The 17724-nt window shown below is 41.8% G+C and overlaps 1 protein-coding gene across 20 annotated transcripts in view; it reads left to right on the plus strand.

Annotated features, from left to right (window-relative positions):
* LOC123394024 (oral-facial-digital syndrome 1 protein-like) overlaps window positions 1-17724 on the plus strand; it is a 54868-nt gene that overhangs the window by 18455 nt on the left and 18689 nt on the right. For 17 of the 20 annotated variants that reach the window (XR_006608813.1, XR_006608812.1, XR_006608811.1 and 14 more), the window contains 9 exons: window positions 1869-1976; window positions 3741-3877; window positions 4198-4371; window positions 6420-6526; window positions 9013-9132; window positions 10950-11023; window positions 12159-12250; window positions 12661-12850; window positions 14332-14462. Coding sequence is in view for 16 of the 20 variants with exons in the window: in XM_045087464.1 (XP_044943399.1) it covers window positions 1869-1976; window positions 3741-3877; window positions 4198-4371; window positions 6420-6526; window positions 9013-9132; window positions 10950-11023; window positions 12159-12250; window positions 12661-12850; window positions 14332-14462 (1133 nt within the window). In the remaining 4 variants the exon portion in view is untranslated. The remainder of the gene's footprint in view (window positions 1-1868; window positions 1977-3740; window positions 3878-4197; window positions 4372-6419; window positions 6527-9012; window positions 9133-10949; window positions 11024-12158; window positions 12251-12660; window positions 12851-14331; window positions 14463-17724) is intronic. The other 3 variants (XM_045087468.1, XM_045087469.1, XM_045087473.1) reach the window with 3 other exon arrangements.

Here is a 17724-nt window from a genome sequence, read left to right on the forward strand (position 1 = left end):
CGTTTTAAAGTCTATTTTGTCCAATATACATACCGCTCCCACAGCTTTCATGTCCATTTGCATGATAACGTTTCTTCATCCCTTCACTTTCAATCTACATGTATGTTTAGGTCTGAAGTGATTCTCCTATGGGCAGCATATAAATGGGTCTTGCTATTTTTTTTTTTTAAGATCTATTTATTTAGAGCAAGAGAGAGCCACATGGGGTGAGGACAGAGGGAGAGAATCTTCAAGCAGACTTCCTGTTGAGCAAGGAGCCTGGTGCAGGCCTGATTCCACAACCCATGAAATCATGATCTGAGCCAAAACCAAGAGTCTGACACTTAACCAGCTGAGCCACTCAGATGCCCCATAGATGGGTCTGCCTTTTTTGTTTGTTCAGTAACCATATGTGATTGGAGCAGATAGTGCACTTGCACTGAAAGTAATTATTGATAGGTACATACTTACTGCAATTTTGTTACCTGCTGTATGTTTATTCTTTGTTTGCTATGCTGAGTCTTTAATGGTGAACCCTGTTTCCTTTTGCCCTTCAGCTCTCCCAGATCTAAGCCTGCTGATCATTAGGATACCTTGAGGGAAGCCCTGCTGATTGTAAAGACAGGCTAAGCTAAGCACCACTGGTTTTTAAAGTCAAATGATATAGGGACTCATCTCTCCAGTGCAGGTCCCCCCTGTCTGGGATGCCTGGTGCAGCTGGAGTCTGCTCTGCTCCCTTCTCTGTGCTTGTGGTGTCCCTCCTATTGGTGGTTAGTTTGACTCCCAACTCTGTCTCTGCCCCTTCACCTGTTTTGAGTGTGGCCTCATCTCTTTGATTAACTGTGTGATGTCTGTTCTGCCAGTCTTTGGGTTTGTTTTCTGGGTTAGTTGCTCTGCTGTGGTTGTTACCTAGGTATGTCCATGGGAGGAGGTGAGCTTACAATCTTCTTACTTTGCCATCTTCCCAGAAGTCCTATATGCCTGTGTATTGTGGGTTTTTTTTTTTTTTTAAGATTTTATTTATTTGGTAGAGATCACAAGTAGGCAGAGAGGCAGGCAGAGAGAGAAGAGGAAGCAGGCTCCCTGCTGAGCAGAGAGCCCGATGCAGGGTTGGATCCGAGGACCCTGGGATCATGACCTGAGCCGAAGGCAGAGGCTTCAACCCGCTGAGCCACCCAGGTGCATCTATGCCTGTGTTTTTAATCTTAGCAATCTTACTGTGAAAATACAGTCACTCTCTCATAATATTTTGCATTTATTTATAATTTTGTTCACGTTTGACAGTTAAACATTTTTTTGTGTGTAAACTTTGTTCATGTCTTATTCCATTTTTCCATTTGTTCTTACTGGATGTAAGAGCCGTTTGATAGTATGAAAACTAGTCCTCTGTTTCCATATTATTACCGTAGATTTTCTTCCAGTGTATCACTTGTCTTTTGACTTCATTTCATGTCGTATAGATTTCTGATTTTTATGTTGTTAGGCTGATATTTATCGTTATTGCTTCTCGGTTTTTTGCCATGTTTGCAAAGGCCTTTCCTTAGAAATTATTCTTAAAAGATATAGAATGGAGAAAAGGAGAATGTTGGGTTTGTTTGTTTTTTTTTCTCAAAGATTTTTATTTATTTGACAGAGATCACAAGTAGGCAGAGAGACAGGCAGCGAGAGGGGAGGGGAAGCAGGCTCCCTGCTGAGGAGATGCAGGGTTCCATCCCAGGACCTAGAATCATGACCTGAGCTGAAGGCAGAGGCTTTAACCCACTGAGCCACTCAGGTACCCCGAAAAGGATAATGCTTTAAAACCAAGATTATATAAACAGTGACTGGGAAATGGTTAAATGAAAGAAATCGGTGCCATTAAACTATATTACACGCTTTGTGTCTTTTAGGTTTTCTCATGCAGTTTTTAAGAACATTGGCAGAATATCATCAGTCCAAAAAAAGCTGTGATATGGAAACGCAGACAAATTCAGCATTTCCTAGCAAAGACTCTCTTGGTAACTGTAGCCTTCTCAGAATTTTAATTGTTCTGTTTTCTCTTCAAATGACGGTGACTTGATTTACTGTATTATGAGCTTGTTCCTTGACTGGGACTGGGAGGGATGCAACCTGTAGGTGGTGGCGGGGGGCTCTTTTCCTCTGGCATCACTGTGGGAAGGGTCCTTAACTTCTCTCCAGTACTGCTCCCTCCTCTTGCGACTGCTAAGGCTATACCTTCCACGTGTAAGAGGAATCCAAAGGCCCACGTTCTTCCTTGTGTGTTGCATTTAACCTCTCTTAAATGGCAGGTTCTTCCCTTTGTCTCATCTAACTTAATTTTATAGCCACTACCTGAGAAAATCTTAGACAACTTGCACTGTAGAAAACTAGAGAAGTTAGTGGTGTATCACTTCAGTTTATAGTTGAGGAAATGGGGGTCCACAGAGGAAGAGCAACTTGGAAGCAAGTCTGGGCAGAACTAATATATGAGTCCAGGTTTTCTGTAATTATGTGATTAATCGTTTTCTTGGCCCTTCCCGAGTCTTAAGTAGAGTAATGGTGCTTTTCACCTATAAGAAGATAAGCCTGTAATCTGAAAAGGTTACACTGTATAACGAGGCCTTTATTTTGGTATAGGTTTTATTCCATTGGGAACATGGTATGTGCTTATTCTAGAGCAGTGCTGTCCAATAATATGAACCACATGTATAATTTTTAATTGCCTAGTAGCCATAGTAAAAAAAAGAAGAGTCGCAAAACAAAAAACCCACAGGTGACTTTGTTTTAATATATTTTATTTAACTCAATATGAACAAACTATTACAATATGTAATCAATATAAAAAAAAAGAATGAGATTAGTTTAGATAAAATTTCTTATGTTCAGTCCTTAAAATCTGGTGTGTCTTTTACACTTAGAGCACATGTCAGTTCAGATGGTCACATTTTGTCTACTCAGTGGCCTCATGTACCTAGAGAGTTCTGTATTGAACAGTAACAGTTACAGAGCATTTGGAAAATACAGAAAGGACAATGGAAAGTATGTCTAAAATTCTCTAAAGAGAAGAACACTGCTGGTACCTCTGCCAGCCTTTTACCCTGTGTATCTTCTTTTGTGGGTGTTGGTGGTGGTCCTCTAGGTTGAGGTTTGCATGCCTCGTGGCTCATGCTGATCCACAGTTGGTTTGAGGGCTCTGGGTACTGGAGATGGCAGGAGACTGCGGGACAGTCTGTGGGCCTGGTCTTAGTCCCTGTTAGGCCATCAAGTAGTTGCTTGGTCCTCTAGGACTCACTCAAACCGTAGGGGGGCACTTTCCTTTCTTGGAAAGCAGAGGAGTTGAAGTACATGATCTTTGGTTATTTTAAGGTCAGTGTTTTGAACGTGTGAGTCACACCTTTAACCAAAGTCCACTGAAAGTGCTCTCTGCCGTGGCACTTAGGGACTGGAGAGAAGCCAGTCTTTTCTGGCTTATTCTGTATGCTTTGCTTCCTTTGCCCCTGACATTTGAGGATGAAAAATTTTCAACACACAGAAAGGTGGAAACAGTTGCATGCTGAACACTCGTGTACTTGATTCTCCCAGTAAATTTGTGTGATACTTGCTCAAGCCCTTGTCTGTTCCATTTGTTAATCTGTCTTAATTTTTTGATGTTTCAGAGTCAGTGGCAGAGATCCGTACGCTTCCCCCTAAGTATACTCTTCACTTTTGAACAGAGCTCTAGCCTCGTGCTCACCTGACCGCATCTCTCTATCCTAACTTCCCGTGTTGTTCTTTTTTAATAGTGAAAAAGCTTCAGCTCATTGATGATCAGTTTACTGATGCTTACCCTCAGTATCCCAAGTTAGAATCTTTAGAACTAAAGTTAAATGCATTTAAGAGAGAAGTAGAACAGCAGCTTCGTGAAGAAATGTGTCAAAAGGTAAGTTGTATCTTGTTGCTGTTAGCAAGGGTGATACTGGTGCTTATCTTTTAATGTCTTAGTCTTAGGTATAAGGGAAAAAATGTGGTGTCTTTATTAATGAATGTGATAAACCATTGCACATAGGATTCTTTCTAATTAATGGCATTTTTTGGTGCTTTTTGGATGAACGCTACAGGTATAGTGAATCAGAGGAAACTAAAGATGAGTTAAACTAAATGTATTAAGTGCAGCATTCATGTTAACTGTAACCATCAAAAGAGAAGTTACTTCTTTAGTATAGTTATTGGTATTTACAGTTATTTGTAATCACTTGGCAGTTAAAGTATTTTAAAGATACGGAAATAGCAAAAGTTAAAATGGAAGAGAAAAGAAAGGCTGAGAGGGAATTAGCTGAGTTTCGGAACGAACTGGAGCGAGCTTGTCAAGCAAAATCTGAAGTCCTCATTTCTCAGGAAAAGATGGCCCTTGAGAGAATTCAAAAGCACCAAGAGGTAACATTTTAAAATTATTTACTAGGTGTCTGTTTCCTGCAGCTCTTAGTAGAGGGGCTCAAGGTCCAAGACTGGGATGGGACAATTGGCCAGACAGGACAGAGCCCTACGAGAGTGCTAGGGATTGGGCTCTAGAGCACAAGTAGAAGGATCGGCCTATAAGCGATATGCAGACTTCATTCCTCCGAAATTGCTGGAAGGAAATTGCTTCATTCCTCTGAAATTGCTGTGAGTGCGAACATCCATGTGGGGATTATGAGAAACTCGCACTGAATAATCTCCATCCTCTTGGGCAGATTTGAGGGTTGGGAAACAGCCTCCAGAAGAGGATCAGCAGTTGTGGAACAGCTGTGTGGGGGGAGAGGCAGAACAATGTCCCAAAGCAGACAGGACGGCCAGTGCCATGTTGAGGTCCCAGCTGAGATGAGCAGCCTGCCCCTCATGTCAACCAAACCAGGCGCTTGTAGGCTATTGTTTTGTTCCATTTCTTGGTAGGCCTTGTAAGATCAGTGAGGATAGAAGGAGGCACTTGTGGAGTGGAGCTTTATAGAGCTGAAGTGACTTGGCTTGACAAAGACAGCCTGTTTAATTGAAGACTTTGGGTTTCACTGGGGTGGTGAATGGAGCCAATAGGGAAGATGGGGGGGCTGCTAACCCAGGAAAGAAGGGAAGGCCATGTGGCAGTGTTTGAGACCTCAAGGACTAGGTCTAGGGCTACCGACAGGAGGACGGATAAGTGTGGGCCAAGAGGTTAGGGTTTTAGGCCGACTGGCCACAACATGCTGTGTGCTGCCATTGGGTCAAAGCACAGGGTCCCCAGAGTAGTGGAATCCAGGCCTGCAGAAGTCAGCCAAGTGGCTGTTTGATCTTCTCTCACGGGAAGTGATGGGACAGGAGGTGGAAAGGTTGTGGTGTGGCAGGAGTCATGGGTCCATTCTTGTAAGTAGATCCAGTTCCTTTCCTGAGGGGCTGTCTTCCATCTGCCTGGATTGGGACCACTGTTTCCCATGTTCGACTGCAACTGCTACTGTTCGGAGTTCTTGATCAGGGCTTCACAGTTACACCCAGTCATTTCATGCTGACTGCACCCCTGTATGATTTTATTTACTGTTTCTGGTGATTGGGCTCCTCCAAAAATAAATGTGGGCAGCACCATCTTTGGATTATGTTTAGAAAAATAATGGCATCCTTATTTACTCATTCAGCCTAGTCAGTTACCAGACCAGAATGTTCATTTAGTTAACTGATGCTCTGAGGGCTCTGGACAGGAGGGCCCTCCTCACACACAGCATTGTGTCATTCCACCACCTGGAATGCCCTTCTTCTCCTGTGTCTGGAAATGCTCTTGGCCTTCAAAATCCAGCTTGAATATTACCTGCTTGTGATGCCTTCCCTGGTCTACTGACCCATTCGGCTGCCTCTCTGGCCAGTCTTTCTGTAGTTCGATTATAACATCCTCAACATCATCGCCTGATTATTTCTCTCTCCCTGACTAAACTGTGAATTTTGGAAAGGTGAGACCTGTATCCCTGCCTCTTTCTCTGGCCAGCTCCAATAGTGCTGTTTGACATAAGCTAGGTATTCTGTGAAGCCTTTGGCTCAGTGAACACACAAATGGAAGTGAGGCCCATTCCTTCAGCTTGCTACTGCTGAGTCAGAATGACTTAGGAATGGAAACTATCTGACAGGAAGAGAACCAGGAGCATTCTAGTCTTCTGGAACTTTACTGCTAAATACACATTTTGTCATTTCTTTCCTTGCTGAAGCACTTACCGAATTTTAAGGGTCTGAGAGATAGTATGTAGAATAAATAGATGAGGGATGTTAGGAATACAGGCTAATGGAGTTTCACAGTCATTGAAGGAGGGAACACATGTTTGCGTGAGGAATTAGGCAAAAGTGTACCTCCAGTAGGAACCTATTGAAAGGGAAATTGTGACACTAAATGTCTGGAATTTGTTCTCCGGGACTTAGGAAGCAGGATGTTAGTTCAGATCTGTTTTATTTCCTTTAGCTTGCTTACTGAAAATTAATGCTTTCTTACACAGATGGAAACCAGAGAAATTTATGCTCAGAGGCAGCTTCTACTAAAAGATATAGATTTGCTAAGAGGCAGAGAAGCGGAGCTGAAGCAACGAATGGAAGCTTTTGAATTGTGAGTAACGGGCATTTGTTTTGCATATTCAGAATGAAGAGATTTTTAAAGAACTAAATAGGTGTCTTAATAGTTTGATGCTAATTGCCAAGTGGAGTTTTTGGATGTGAAAGTGACAACACCTGATTTTAAAAGGCACAAGGAAACAAAGACTAGGGTTTCATTGATGAAATATTAGACATTGGGGGAAAGCAGAATGAGGTACCATCATCGGGATACAGTAAGACTAGACACTTAATTTGAAGAACCTAATGATGCTTTGACAAATCCCATGTTTCTCACTTACGGGCCGTCATTCAGCTCTCAGAGTTGCACGCACACATAGCAGCTGAACTCCAGACACCCAGACCTTCCACCTTTACCTGCTCTGCTGCCAAAATATACATATATATATATATATATATATATATATATATATATATATATATATGGTAGTGCCGAGTCTTGAGTTGTCCTGGGTGAAACTGTTTCTCCTGGTGTCGTGTTACTTTTCTAAGTGCTCATGGATGTATCAGCCTTCAGATCTTACTAATACCAAGCTCACTAGTCTGTAGTTGGTGGAATAAGCTCTCTTTCCCATTTGGGATCTTGACATTCATAGATACTCCAGGAGTCCGATTTTATTTAAGTTTGTTTCCATCTTCTTTAATCCGATTTTATTTAAGTTTGTTTCCATCTTCTTTAATGTTTTTTCATTCTCATAGGCTCTGTTCATTTGATTTCTTTTCTCTGCCTTTCTTACTCTACTTTTCGTGGTACGGAAGTAGCACATGGATAATGAGAGAGAAAAGTAAAGGGACAAAATGTGTGCAGATTATTGGTTACATAATCACGATTATATTATCATTTCCTTACTTCCACCTTCCTGACTCCTCCCGTCTAAGCATATTAAACTAAAGTGGATTTAATGCACCTTTGCCCTCCAGATTAGCCAGCACAGGGAAGTCTAACACAAAGGATTTATCCTTTGCTTGTAACAGGCGGTGTTCATAGGTTCACTGTGGCTTGGTTTTAAGTACCTGTGAATTCCTGGCTCCAGAGTTGACGTTTTGTGGGTGATGGGGGCGGGGGGTGTCTCACCATAAGAAGCACTCCGTTCTCCAGATTTGGAGTTTCTGAAGCACCCACCTATAGTTTCCTCTTTCTTTTGGCACTCTTTTCAACATTCAGTTGATGGATTATTAAATGCCAAAAATGAATCTTCTTTTTTTTTTTTTAATATAATTTTTTATTTTTTATAAACATATATTTTTATCCCCAGGGGTACAGGTCTGTGAATCACCAGGTTTACACACTTCACAGCACTCACCAAAGCACATACCCTCCCCAGTGTCCATAATACCACCCCCTTCTCCCAAACCCCTTCCCCCCAGCAACCCTCAGTTTGTTTTGTGAGATTAAGAGTCACTTATGGGTTGTCTCCCTCCCAATCCCATCTTCTTTCATTTATTCTTCTCGTACCCATTTAAGCCCCCATGTTGCAACACCACTTCCTCATATCAGGGAGATCATATGATAGTTCTCTTTCTCCGCTTGACTTATTTCGCTAAGCATGATACGCTGTAGTTCCATCCATGTTGTCGCAAATGGCAAGATTTCATTTCTTTTGATGGCTGCATAGTATTCCATTGTGTATATATACCACATCTTCTTGATCCATTCATCTGTTGATGGAAATCTAGGTTCTTTCCATAGTTTGGCTATTGTGGACATTGCTGCTATAAACATTCGAGTACACGTGCCCCTTTGGATCACTACGTTTGTATCTTTAGGGTAAATACCCAATAGTGCAATTGCTGGGTCATAGGGCAGTTCTATTTTCAACATTTTGAGGAACCTCCATGCTGTTTTCCAGAGAGGTTGCACCAGCTTGCATTCCCACCAACAGTGTAGGAGGGTTCCCCTTTCTCCGCATCCTCGCCAGCATCTGTCATTTCCTGACTTGTTGATTTTAGCCATTCTGACTGGTGTGAGGTGATATCTCATTGTGGTTTTGATTTGTATTTCCCTGATGCCGAGTGATATGGAGCACTTTTTCATGTGTCTGTTGGCCATCTGGATGTCTTCTTTGCAGAAATGTCTGCTCATGTCCTCTGCCCCAAAAATGAATCTTCTATCTATAATTCTTATGGGGTCATCAATTTAGTCTCACAGTTAGAAATAATATTCTAGAAGAAATAAGCATTTAAGTACACTAGAGTTTGGGTTTTGTGACTAAAAACATCACTCTTTCATCCCTAAATTGATGATGGCCATCGATTTGCTAGAACCTCTTTTTGAGTGTGGTTAGAGACCACTTCGATCTTAGTACATTCACACTCCCCATTGCCAGGAGCCAATCGATAATTCCGTCTGGTAGTTGATGAACTAAGTTAGTTCATTAAGTAGATGGAGGAACTAAAACACAGGTGATTTTATTTTCCTAAATTTATTACTTCAGATATTGTGGCTTTCTTATTTGCTTTCTGTGTTTTTGCTAATTTCAGGGCTCAGAGGCTGGAAGAGGAAAAAAATAAAGGCATAGCTGACACACTTAGGAAGAAGGAGCTGGATATAAAGGGCATTGAGGAGAGCTATGACCAGAAGCTCAAGAATGAACTTCTCAAGTAATTGCTTGGCACTGCTAAAGGAATCCTGTGTTCCATTAAGTTGCTAGAAACATAGCAACACTGATGAAATAGATAAGATGGACAGTTTATGGCAACATTTGGTGTTTAAAAAAATACATGTTTTCATTGATAGTCGCGCCTTTCCCATGAATGTTTAAGATGGGTTTTAAAAGGTACAGAGAATGGCATCCTCTGCTCATTCTTACTCATAGCTTCTCTGACACTGACTGAAGGCTTATGCTTTGCTTCAGTTTTTAGGACACATTAGGATTTGCTCGGTTTTCACAGCTGAGCAGTTGCATAGTCAAAAGTATGATCACTTTCTGTTCCCGCCTCATGATGGCATGAAGATGGGGATAGGCCACGATTTCTCCTGTGGCCTTCTTCCTGGTTACAGCGTTTGTCACTGAATGTGTGCCTGGTATTCCTTCAAGGTTCTGCCAAGTCCGAATCCAGAAAAAGGGTTAGCTCTGTGAAGTAAAACACAGCATGGAAGAGAAGAAGATGGAGAGGTGTAGTCCCTGGGGCTTTCCTGTAGCCTGTGTTCTGTGTTCTGGTGAATAGTGTCTTTGTGCAAAGACATTAAGCCCATATGGTGTCTTTCCCGACCGTGTGGCACGGCAGCTGGAGCACACTGAGTGCTCTCTTAGTACTGACTAATTGTGTGTGGACTGAAGCGATGGCTCCAGTCAGCTCCTCTGGTCTTAGTCCTTGGCCTCTTTAGCATTTTTGAGAGAGAGAGAGAATGAGAGAGGTAGGGAACAAGCAGGGAGGAGGGTTAAAGAGAGAGTGGGAGAAGCAGACTCATGGCTGAGCAGGGAGCCCAATGTCAGACTCCATCCCAGGACCCGAGATCACGACCTAAGCTTCAGGCAGATGCTTAACTGACTGAACCACATAGGTGCCGTACTGGCCTCACCTTATTGCCTTGCCCATAACTTGTCATGGGTATTCCACTCTGGAGTACCCACAAAGGTCTCTGGAGGTTATTCTTTAAAAGAATTCTGTTAAAAAAGAAAAGTAGCACCTTTTCATTGTATCAGTTTTGAAATGATGAGTCTCATCTATGTATTACGTCTGCTCCTCTAACATACCAGCGAACACTGAAGTACATCTAGTTGTTACACACATTTTTCTTCCCTTATTCCTCACAGCTTTGCCCAGCCATGGATAGAGTGAACTGTTTGGTATCACTTGGGCTTTGGGTGTCCTCAGATGACTTTCGTAGGTGTTGAAGTTGGGAAAATATCACAGGATTGCTTCTTCCTTTCTCTGGCCTCTGAACCAGAAAGTCAGCTGGTAACGGCTGGTGGAGGTGGCTGAAGCCTCATGAGCTGTGCCTTGGGTATTGCTAATTCGCGTCTAATGCTCTTGGCAGTTGGCTTTCAATACTGTGCTCCACCTTGAAGGGCAAAAGTGCGTATCTTAGAGGGGAGAAAGGAAGGTGAATTGGATGGCAAGTGACTGACTTGGTTATCATTTGGGATCTAGAGTGTCACAAACACTGTAAGTTGACCTTAATTTACTACCTCGTGCCAGTTGAGACCAACTGAAGAATAATTGCTCTCAGTAACCTCACAATAAGATCAGGACCCCTGATTTTTGTGTGACTGAGTTTTGGGACCTGATTAACAGAATCACAGCCATGTTTTATGGACCTTCTATGTTCAGATCCCTGGCTTTTGTCTTGAGAGAGCCTGAGGTTTACCTGTTGTCACCTTGGGGTCCTTGATGCCATAAATAAGCTCACATGTTGACGTCAGTCTGTCCAGGAAAGTGACCAGGAGCTCATTTTTGGTTCTTCTGATTGGCAGGTATCAACTTGAACTAAAGGATGACTATATAACCAGAACTAACAAGCTGACTGAAGAGGAAGGGAAGAATAAAGGTAACTCTGGGGGCAAGCTGTATTTTTCAGCACTGATATAGGCTGTTAGCTTTCCTTAGTTGGGCCTTTTCTGTATCCTAAAAAAGACAGAGCTAATACATCGTTGTTACTACAGAAGTTAAATGTTTTTTGTTATCTTAGTTTTACAAAATTTAAAAAAAAATACTGTCTTACTACATTTTTGTGAACCTTAGTGTTTAACCTTTCGTATATTCACAGAGATCAGGGATTTATTAGCAGTATTTTATCCAACTTGATTTCAATCTATTTTGGTAAATGTGATTGTCAAGAAGGTGGCAGCCGCTTACTGACATCCCTTAAATACCACTTTTAACCATGAAAGAGACTTCATTTCTTCCTAAGGAAAATTTTGACTGCTCTGTCCCTGTGTCCTAGTTTCTTATTTTACTTACAGTGTATTTTTATGTTTTGTGATATTTTCACATGATCGATAACTTCTTTAACTCTTGGACACATTAGCCTGAAACTAGGAAAGTTGGATAATTTTTCAGTCTTTGAGATATTTTGCCTTTTAATATATATCTAGGAGCTTGTTGATGACAAGAAGTTAAACTTCTAGTGGTAATTTCAAATGGACTCTTGGGAGGACACCAGGGCTAGGTACTTGATCCTGCCTAGCCAAGTTGCCCAGCATGGGCCTTGTCCTTCTCAGCTGCCTTGTGAAGGCAAATGCTTGTTTAGGTATCTGGACATTGTGTATTCAGCAAAGTGTTTTTTGATGAGATGTCTACATACACTTGTGTTAGATGAAGTAAAAATGATAGAACAGTAACTATAGAATCACAATGGATAACTAAATCTCTGTCTCAAGGAAATTCAGACCGGTTGGCGTGAGGGCCCTGTGCCCCAAGCAGATGGTGTAGGTGGTGGGGTATGTGTAGCAGGAGAGCATTTGCCACATATTTGACAGCTGCAGCTAACATCCCATCATGTATTGCATAACAGGGATTATTTTGTGCTTGTCTGCTGACTTTCTTTTTTTTGGCCCTGACATTTGCTTATTTAGGTAATGAAATAGTGGTCATAGAGCTGATTTACGGGCCATAAATTGCTAAATGATTTTATATTCACTAAGAAAACATGATGATGTTAATTGATTGGCTCTTTATTTCAGAAAAAGCTATACATTTGCAAGAGGAGCTCACAGCTATTAATTCAAAAAAGGAAGAACTTAATCGTTCAGTGAATCGTGTCAAAGAGCTTGAGGTAATTGTTAAGCCTGTTGTTTTGAAACAGACGTTAAGATAATGTATGAAACTTCAATTTTAGTCATACGTAATTTATCTTCATTTATCCTCTTGGTGTGTTTGGACTGTTTATTCCGTGACTTTGTTGAGCCCTTAGTTGCATCCGGAAAATGGGGTAATGATCAGAAGCGCTAGCTTTGCAGGACAGGGTTGTACACGGGAGCAGCTGGATAAACTTGCCCCTGGCCCAGCGCTAGGGCAAAAGATGACTTCTACTGCGGGAGCTGGGGTCTCATCGTGGAGAACCAGACTTCTGTCAAGGAGCCTTAATTCAGTTGTGATGCCCAGCTCTGGGTGGCTCACCAGCTTTCACGGAAGCAACCCTGTAAAGTCACCATTCAAGTACTGGTTTTTCTGTTTCAATTGCAGCTTGAGTTAGAGTCTGTCCGAGCCCTCTCCTTGGCAATAACCAAGCAGAACCACCTGCTGAATGAAAAGGTGAAAGAGATGAGTGACTATTCGCTCCTCAAAGAAGGGAAACTGGAACTTCAGGCACAAAATAAATTACTTAAACAACAGCTGGAAGAGACTAGAAGTGAAAACATGCATCTCCTAAACCGTAGGTCTTTTTTTCTAATTGACATAGCTTTGTAATTGCTATTAGCTTGGTATTCTGAAAGCACTTTGTCCTGTCAGGGAAGCTTCAATTGGGAAGATTTTATAAAATTAAGATTCTCGAATCAGAGTTAGTTTTTGCTTGCTGCTGCATAGTTGTGGCACTAAAACACATGAGGGTCCCCAGCTCCCCTTGCCCACTGAACCCTCTGGACTGCTGGTGTCCGGCCAGTGGGGAAACGATCAAGCGCTTGGAAGAAGGGAAGAGCGAGGTTGAGGTAATTGTGATCCCTTTTCCATCTCCTCCTTGTGGAGTAGCCCTGGGCTGGCCTTGGGCCTCAGCAAAGTGAGATCCTTAATGCTTCACCAGCACCCTGTGCCTGCTTGCTCTGTCCAGCTCCAGGAGTGCCTCCCTTCCTGACCCTCCAGGCCTGAGGACTGGTAACCACATGGCTGCAGTTGCAGCCCAGGAAACTATACTACCCTTTGTGGCCACCCTATGTAAGTGTCTCTTTATTAAAGGGTCTTGTGATGACCCGTACTGGGTACACCATCTGCTTGCTTTCTGGACCCTGAGTGCCGCTAACAGAGGCACAGGTTGGATTGGACCTAGGGCAATCCAATATGAACAGTGTGGAGATTCCTCAGGAAATTAAAAATAGAGCTTTCCTATGACCCTGCAATTGTACTACTGGGTTTTTACCCAAAAAATACAGATGTTGTGAAAAGAAGGGCCATCTCTACCCCAATATTCATACCAGCAATGGCCACGGTTGCCAAACTGTGGAAAGAACCAAGATGCCCTTCAACAGATGAATGAATAAGGAAGATGTGGTCCATATACACTAAGGAGTGTATTATATTCATAATAGTGATACAGTCAAGAGGAAAGTAAACTCCTCTATACGCATGGTTTTCCAAGTTGTGATGGTGCCCATTGTTCAAAGTATCCCTTGATCCTCACCCTGCGACTTAATACTATCTGTCTCCTGTCCTGGAGTAGCTGCTGTGTGAGATGAGTAAAGAAGGAGCTAGAAAACTTGTTAGCGTGTCCTTTTTTCCTTTTTTTTTTTTTTTCATTTCTTTTCAGCGTAACAGTATTCGTTGTTTTTGCACCACAGCCAGTGTCCATGCAATCCGTGCCCTCCTAGGGGCCGTCACTGGCAGGTTTTGACAGAGCATTCTTTCTGTGCCTTTGTGCATAGTAGAGGAGGGAGGTGGTATTCACGTTCATTTGAAGATTTGAAGGAGTTCTTGTACTGGGATTAGAACTCAGGAGTAGTAAAGTTTGCAGTTATGTGCATTCAGTTCTTTTGTTCTGAAACTGGTAATTCAGGATTGCTCTTAGACCATTTAGTAAAACTGATGTTAATTGTGTGCATACAAAGAAAGGGCAAAACCATCTTAAAGCCTCTTTAGCTGCTTTTGTGAAGGGAAATGAGAAAACTTCAGGTTGGTGATCACCAAGCTTTTTTACCTTCATAGGTATAGCTCAGCCATCTCCCAAGCTGGTGGTTTTTCAGAAAGAACTAAAGAAAGCAGAAGACGCTATCGCATTTGAGCATGAGGAGTTTGAAAGCCACAAGCAGGCTTTGCAGAAACAGCTGCAGAGTGAAGTGAGTATTGCTCTGGGCTCATCTGGATGTCAGGGCGGTGCACTTTGTGGGTGTGTAAACTCAGTGTGGGTCACACAACATAAGTCAGATCTACTTTAACATGAGAAATTCCCCCCATATGCTAATCATTCTGCCAGTGTTTTTTCTCATCTGAGAAAATTCTTGAGTGATTGTGACATTATATTCATAATAGTGATACAATCAAGAGGAAAGTAAACTCCTCTACACACGTGGTTTTCCAAGTTGTGATGGTGCCCATTGTTCAAAGTATCCCTTGATCCTCACCCTGCGACTTAATATTATCTGTCTCCCGTCCTGGAGTAGCTGCTGTGTGAGACGAGTAAAGAAGGAGCTAGAAAACTTGTTAGCGTGTCCTTTTTTCCTTTTTTTTTTTTCATTTCTTTTCAGCGTAACAGTATTCGTTGTTTTTGCACCACAGCCAGTGTTCATGCAATCCGTGCCCTCCTTAAAACCACCACCTGGTTCCCCCGACCTCCCACCTCCCGCCCCTTCAAACCCCTCAGATTGTTTTTCAGAGTCCATAGTCTCTCATGGTTCACCTCCCCTTCCAATTTCCCCCAACTCCCTTCTCTCCATCTCCCCTTGTCCTCCATGCTATTTGTTATGCTCCACAAATAAGTGAAGCCATGTGATAATTGACTCTCTCTGCTTGACGTATTTCACTCAGCATAATCTCTTCCATTCCTGTCCTTGTTGCTACAAAAGTTGGGGATTCATCCTTTCTGATGGAGGCATCATACTCCATAGTGTATATGGACCACATCTTCCTTATCCATTTGTCCGTTGAAGGGCATCTTGGTTCTTTCCACAGTTTGGCAACTGTGGCCATTGCTGGTATGAATATTGGGGTAGAGGTGGCTCTTCTTTTCACGACATCTGTATCTTCGGGGTAAATACCCAGGAGTGCAATTGCAGGGTCATAGGGAATTTCTATTTTTAATTTCCTGAGGAATCTCCACACTGTTCTCCAAAGTGGCTGCACCAACTTGCATTCCCACCAACAATGTAAGAGGGTTCCCCTTTCTCCACATCCCCTCCAACACACATTGTTTCCTGTCTTGCTAATTGGGGCCATTCTGACAGGTGTAAGGTGATATCTCAATATGGTTTTCATTTGAATCTCCCTGATGGCTTGTAACATCATGAACATTTTTTCATGTGTCTGATAGCCATTTGTATGTCTTAACTGGAGAAATGGTTTGTTCATATCTTCTGCCCATTTTTTGATATGATTATCTGTTTTGTGTGTGTTGAGTTTGAGGAGTTCTTTATAGATCCTGGATATCAACCTTTGGTCTGTACTGTCATTTGCAAATATCATCTCCCGTTCTGTGGGTTGCCTCTTTGTTCTGTTGCCTGTTTCCTTTGCTGTGCAGAAGCTTTTGATGTTGATGAAGTCGCAAAAGTTCATTTTGGCTTTTGTTTCCTTTGCCTTTGGAGACATATCCTGAAAGAAGTTGCTGTGCCCGATGTCAAAAGGTGACTGCCTGTGTTCTTCTCTAGGATTCTGATGGATTCCAGTCTCACCTTGAGGTCTTTTATCCATTTTGAGTTTATCTTTGTGTACGGTATAAGAGAATGGTCGAGTTTCATTCTTCTACGTATAGCTGTCCAGTTTTCGCAGCACCATTTATTGAAGAGACTGTGTTTTTTCCACTACATATTTTTTCCTGCTTTTTCGAAGATTATTTGACCTTAGAGTTGAGGGTCCGTATCTGGGCTCTCTACTCTGTTCCACTGGTCTATGTGTCTGTTTTTAAGCCAGTATCATGCTGTCTTGGTGATCACAGTTTTGTAGTAAAGCTTGAAATCCGGTAACGTGATGCCGCTAGTTTTATTTTTGTTTTTCAACATTTCCTTAGCGATTCAGGGTCTCTTCTGATTCCATACAAATTTTTGGATTATTTGCTCCAGCTCTTTGAAGAATACCGGTGGAATTTTGATCGAAATGGCATTAGAAGTACAGATTGATCTAGGCAGTATAGACATTTTAACAATGTTTATTCTTCGGATTCAAGAACATGGAGTGGTCTTCCATCTTTTTGTGTCTTCTTCAATTTCTTTCATGAGTGTTCTGTAGTTCCTCGAGTACAGATCCTTTACCTCTTTGGTTAGGTTTATTCCCATGTATTTTATGGTTCTTGGTGCTATAGTAAATGAATTCGATTCTCTAATTTCCCTTCTGTATTTTCATTGTTAGTGTATAAGAAAGCCACTGATTTCTGTACATTGACTTTGTATCCTGCCACGTTTCTGAATTGCTGTATGAGTTCTAATAGTTTGGGGGTGGAGTCTTTATAAAGAATCATGTTATCTGCTAAGAGAGAGTTTGACTTCTTCCTTGCCAATTTGGATACCTTTTATTTCTCTTTGTTTGTCTGATTGCTGTTGCTAGATCTTCTAATACTATGTTGAACAAGAGTGGGCATCCTTGCATGTTCCTGATCTCAAAGGGAAGGCTGCAAGCTTTTTCCCATTGAGGATGATATTTGCTGTGGGTCTTTCATAGATAGATTTGATGAAGTTCAGGATGTTCCCTCTATCCTTATACTTTGAAGCTTTTAATCAGGAATGAATGCTGGATTTTGTCAAATGCTTTTTCTGCATCAATTGAGAGGACCATGTGGTTCTTCTCTCTTTTCTTATTAATTTTTCTATCACATTGATTGATTTGCGAATGTTGAACCATCCTTATAGCCCAGGGAGGAATCCCACCTGTTCATGGTGGATAACCTTTTTAATGTGCTGTTGTATCCTGTTTGCTAGGATCTTGTTGAGAATCTTAGCATCCATATTCATCAGTGATACTGGTCTGAAATTTTTTTTTTTGGTAGGGTCTTTGCCTGGTTTGGGGATCAGGGTAATGCTGGCTTCATAGAAAGGGTCTGGAAGTTTTCCTTCTGCTTCAGTTTTTTTAAACAGCTTCAGAAGAATAGGTGTTAAATTTCTTCTTTGAAAGTTTGGTAGAATTCCCCAGGGAATCCGTCAGGTCCTGGGCTCTTGGTTTTTGGGAGGTTTTTGATCACTGCTTCAATCTCGTTACTAGATATCAGTTTGTTCAGGTTGTCAGTTTCTTCCTAGTTCAATTTTGGGAGTTTATAGTTTTCCAGGAATACATCCATTTCATCTAGGTTGCTTAGCTTTGGAATATAACTGTTGATAATAACTTCTCATGATTGTTTCTGCTTCCTTGGTGTTAGTTATGATCTCTCCCTTTTCATTCATAATTTTATGAATTTGG

The sequence above is a fragment of the Mustela putorius genome, unplaced genomic scaffold (genome assembly GCF_011764305.1).
Source record: "Mustela putorius furo isolate JIRA1106 unplaced genomic scaffold, ASM1176430v1.1 tig00001149_pilon_pilon_pilon, whole genome shotgun sequence".
In the NCBI taxonomy this organism is placed as follows: Eukaryota; Metazoa; Chordata; class Mammalia; order Carnivora; family Mustelidae; genus Mustela; species Mustela putorius.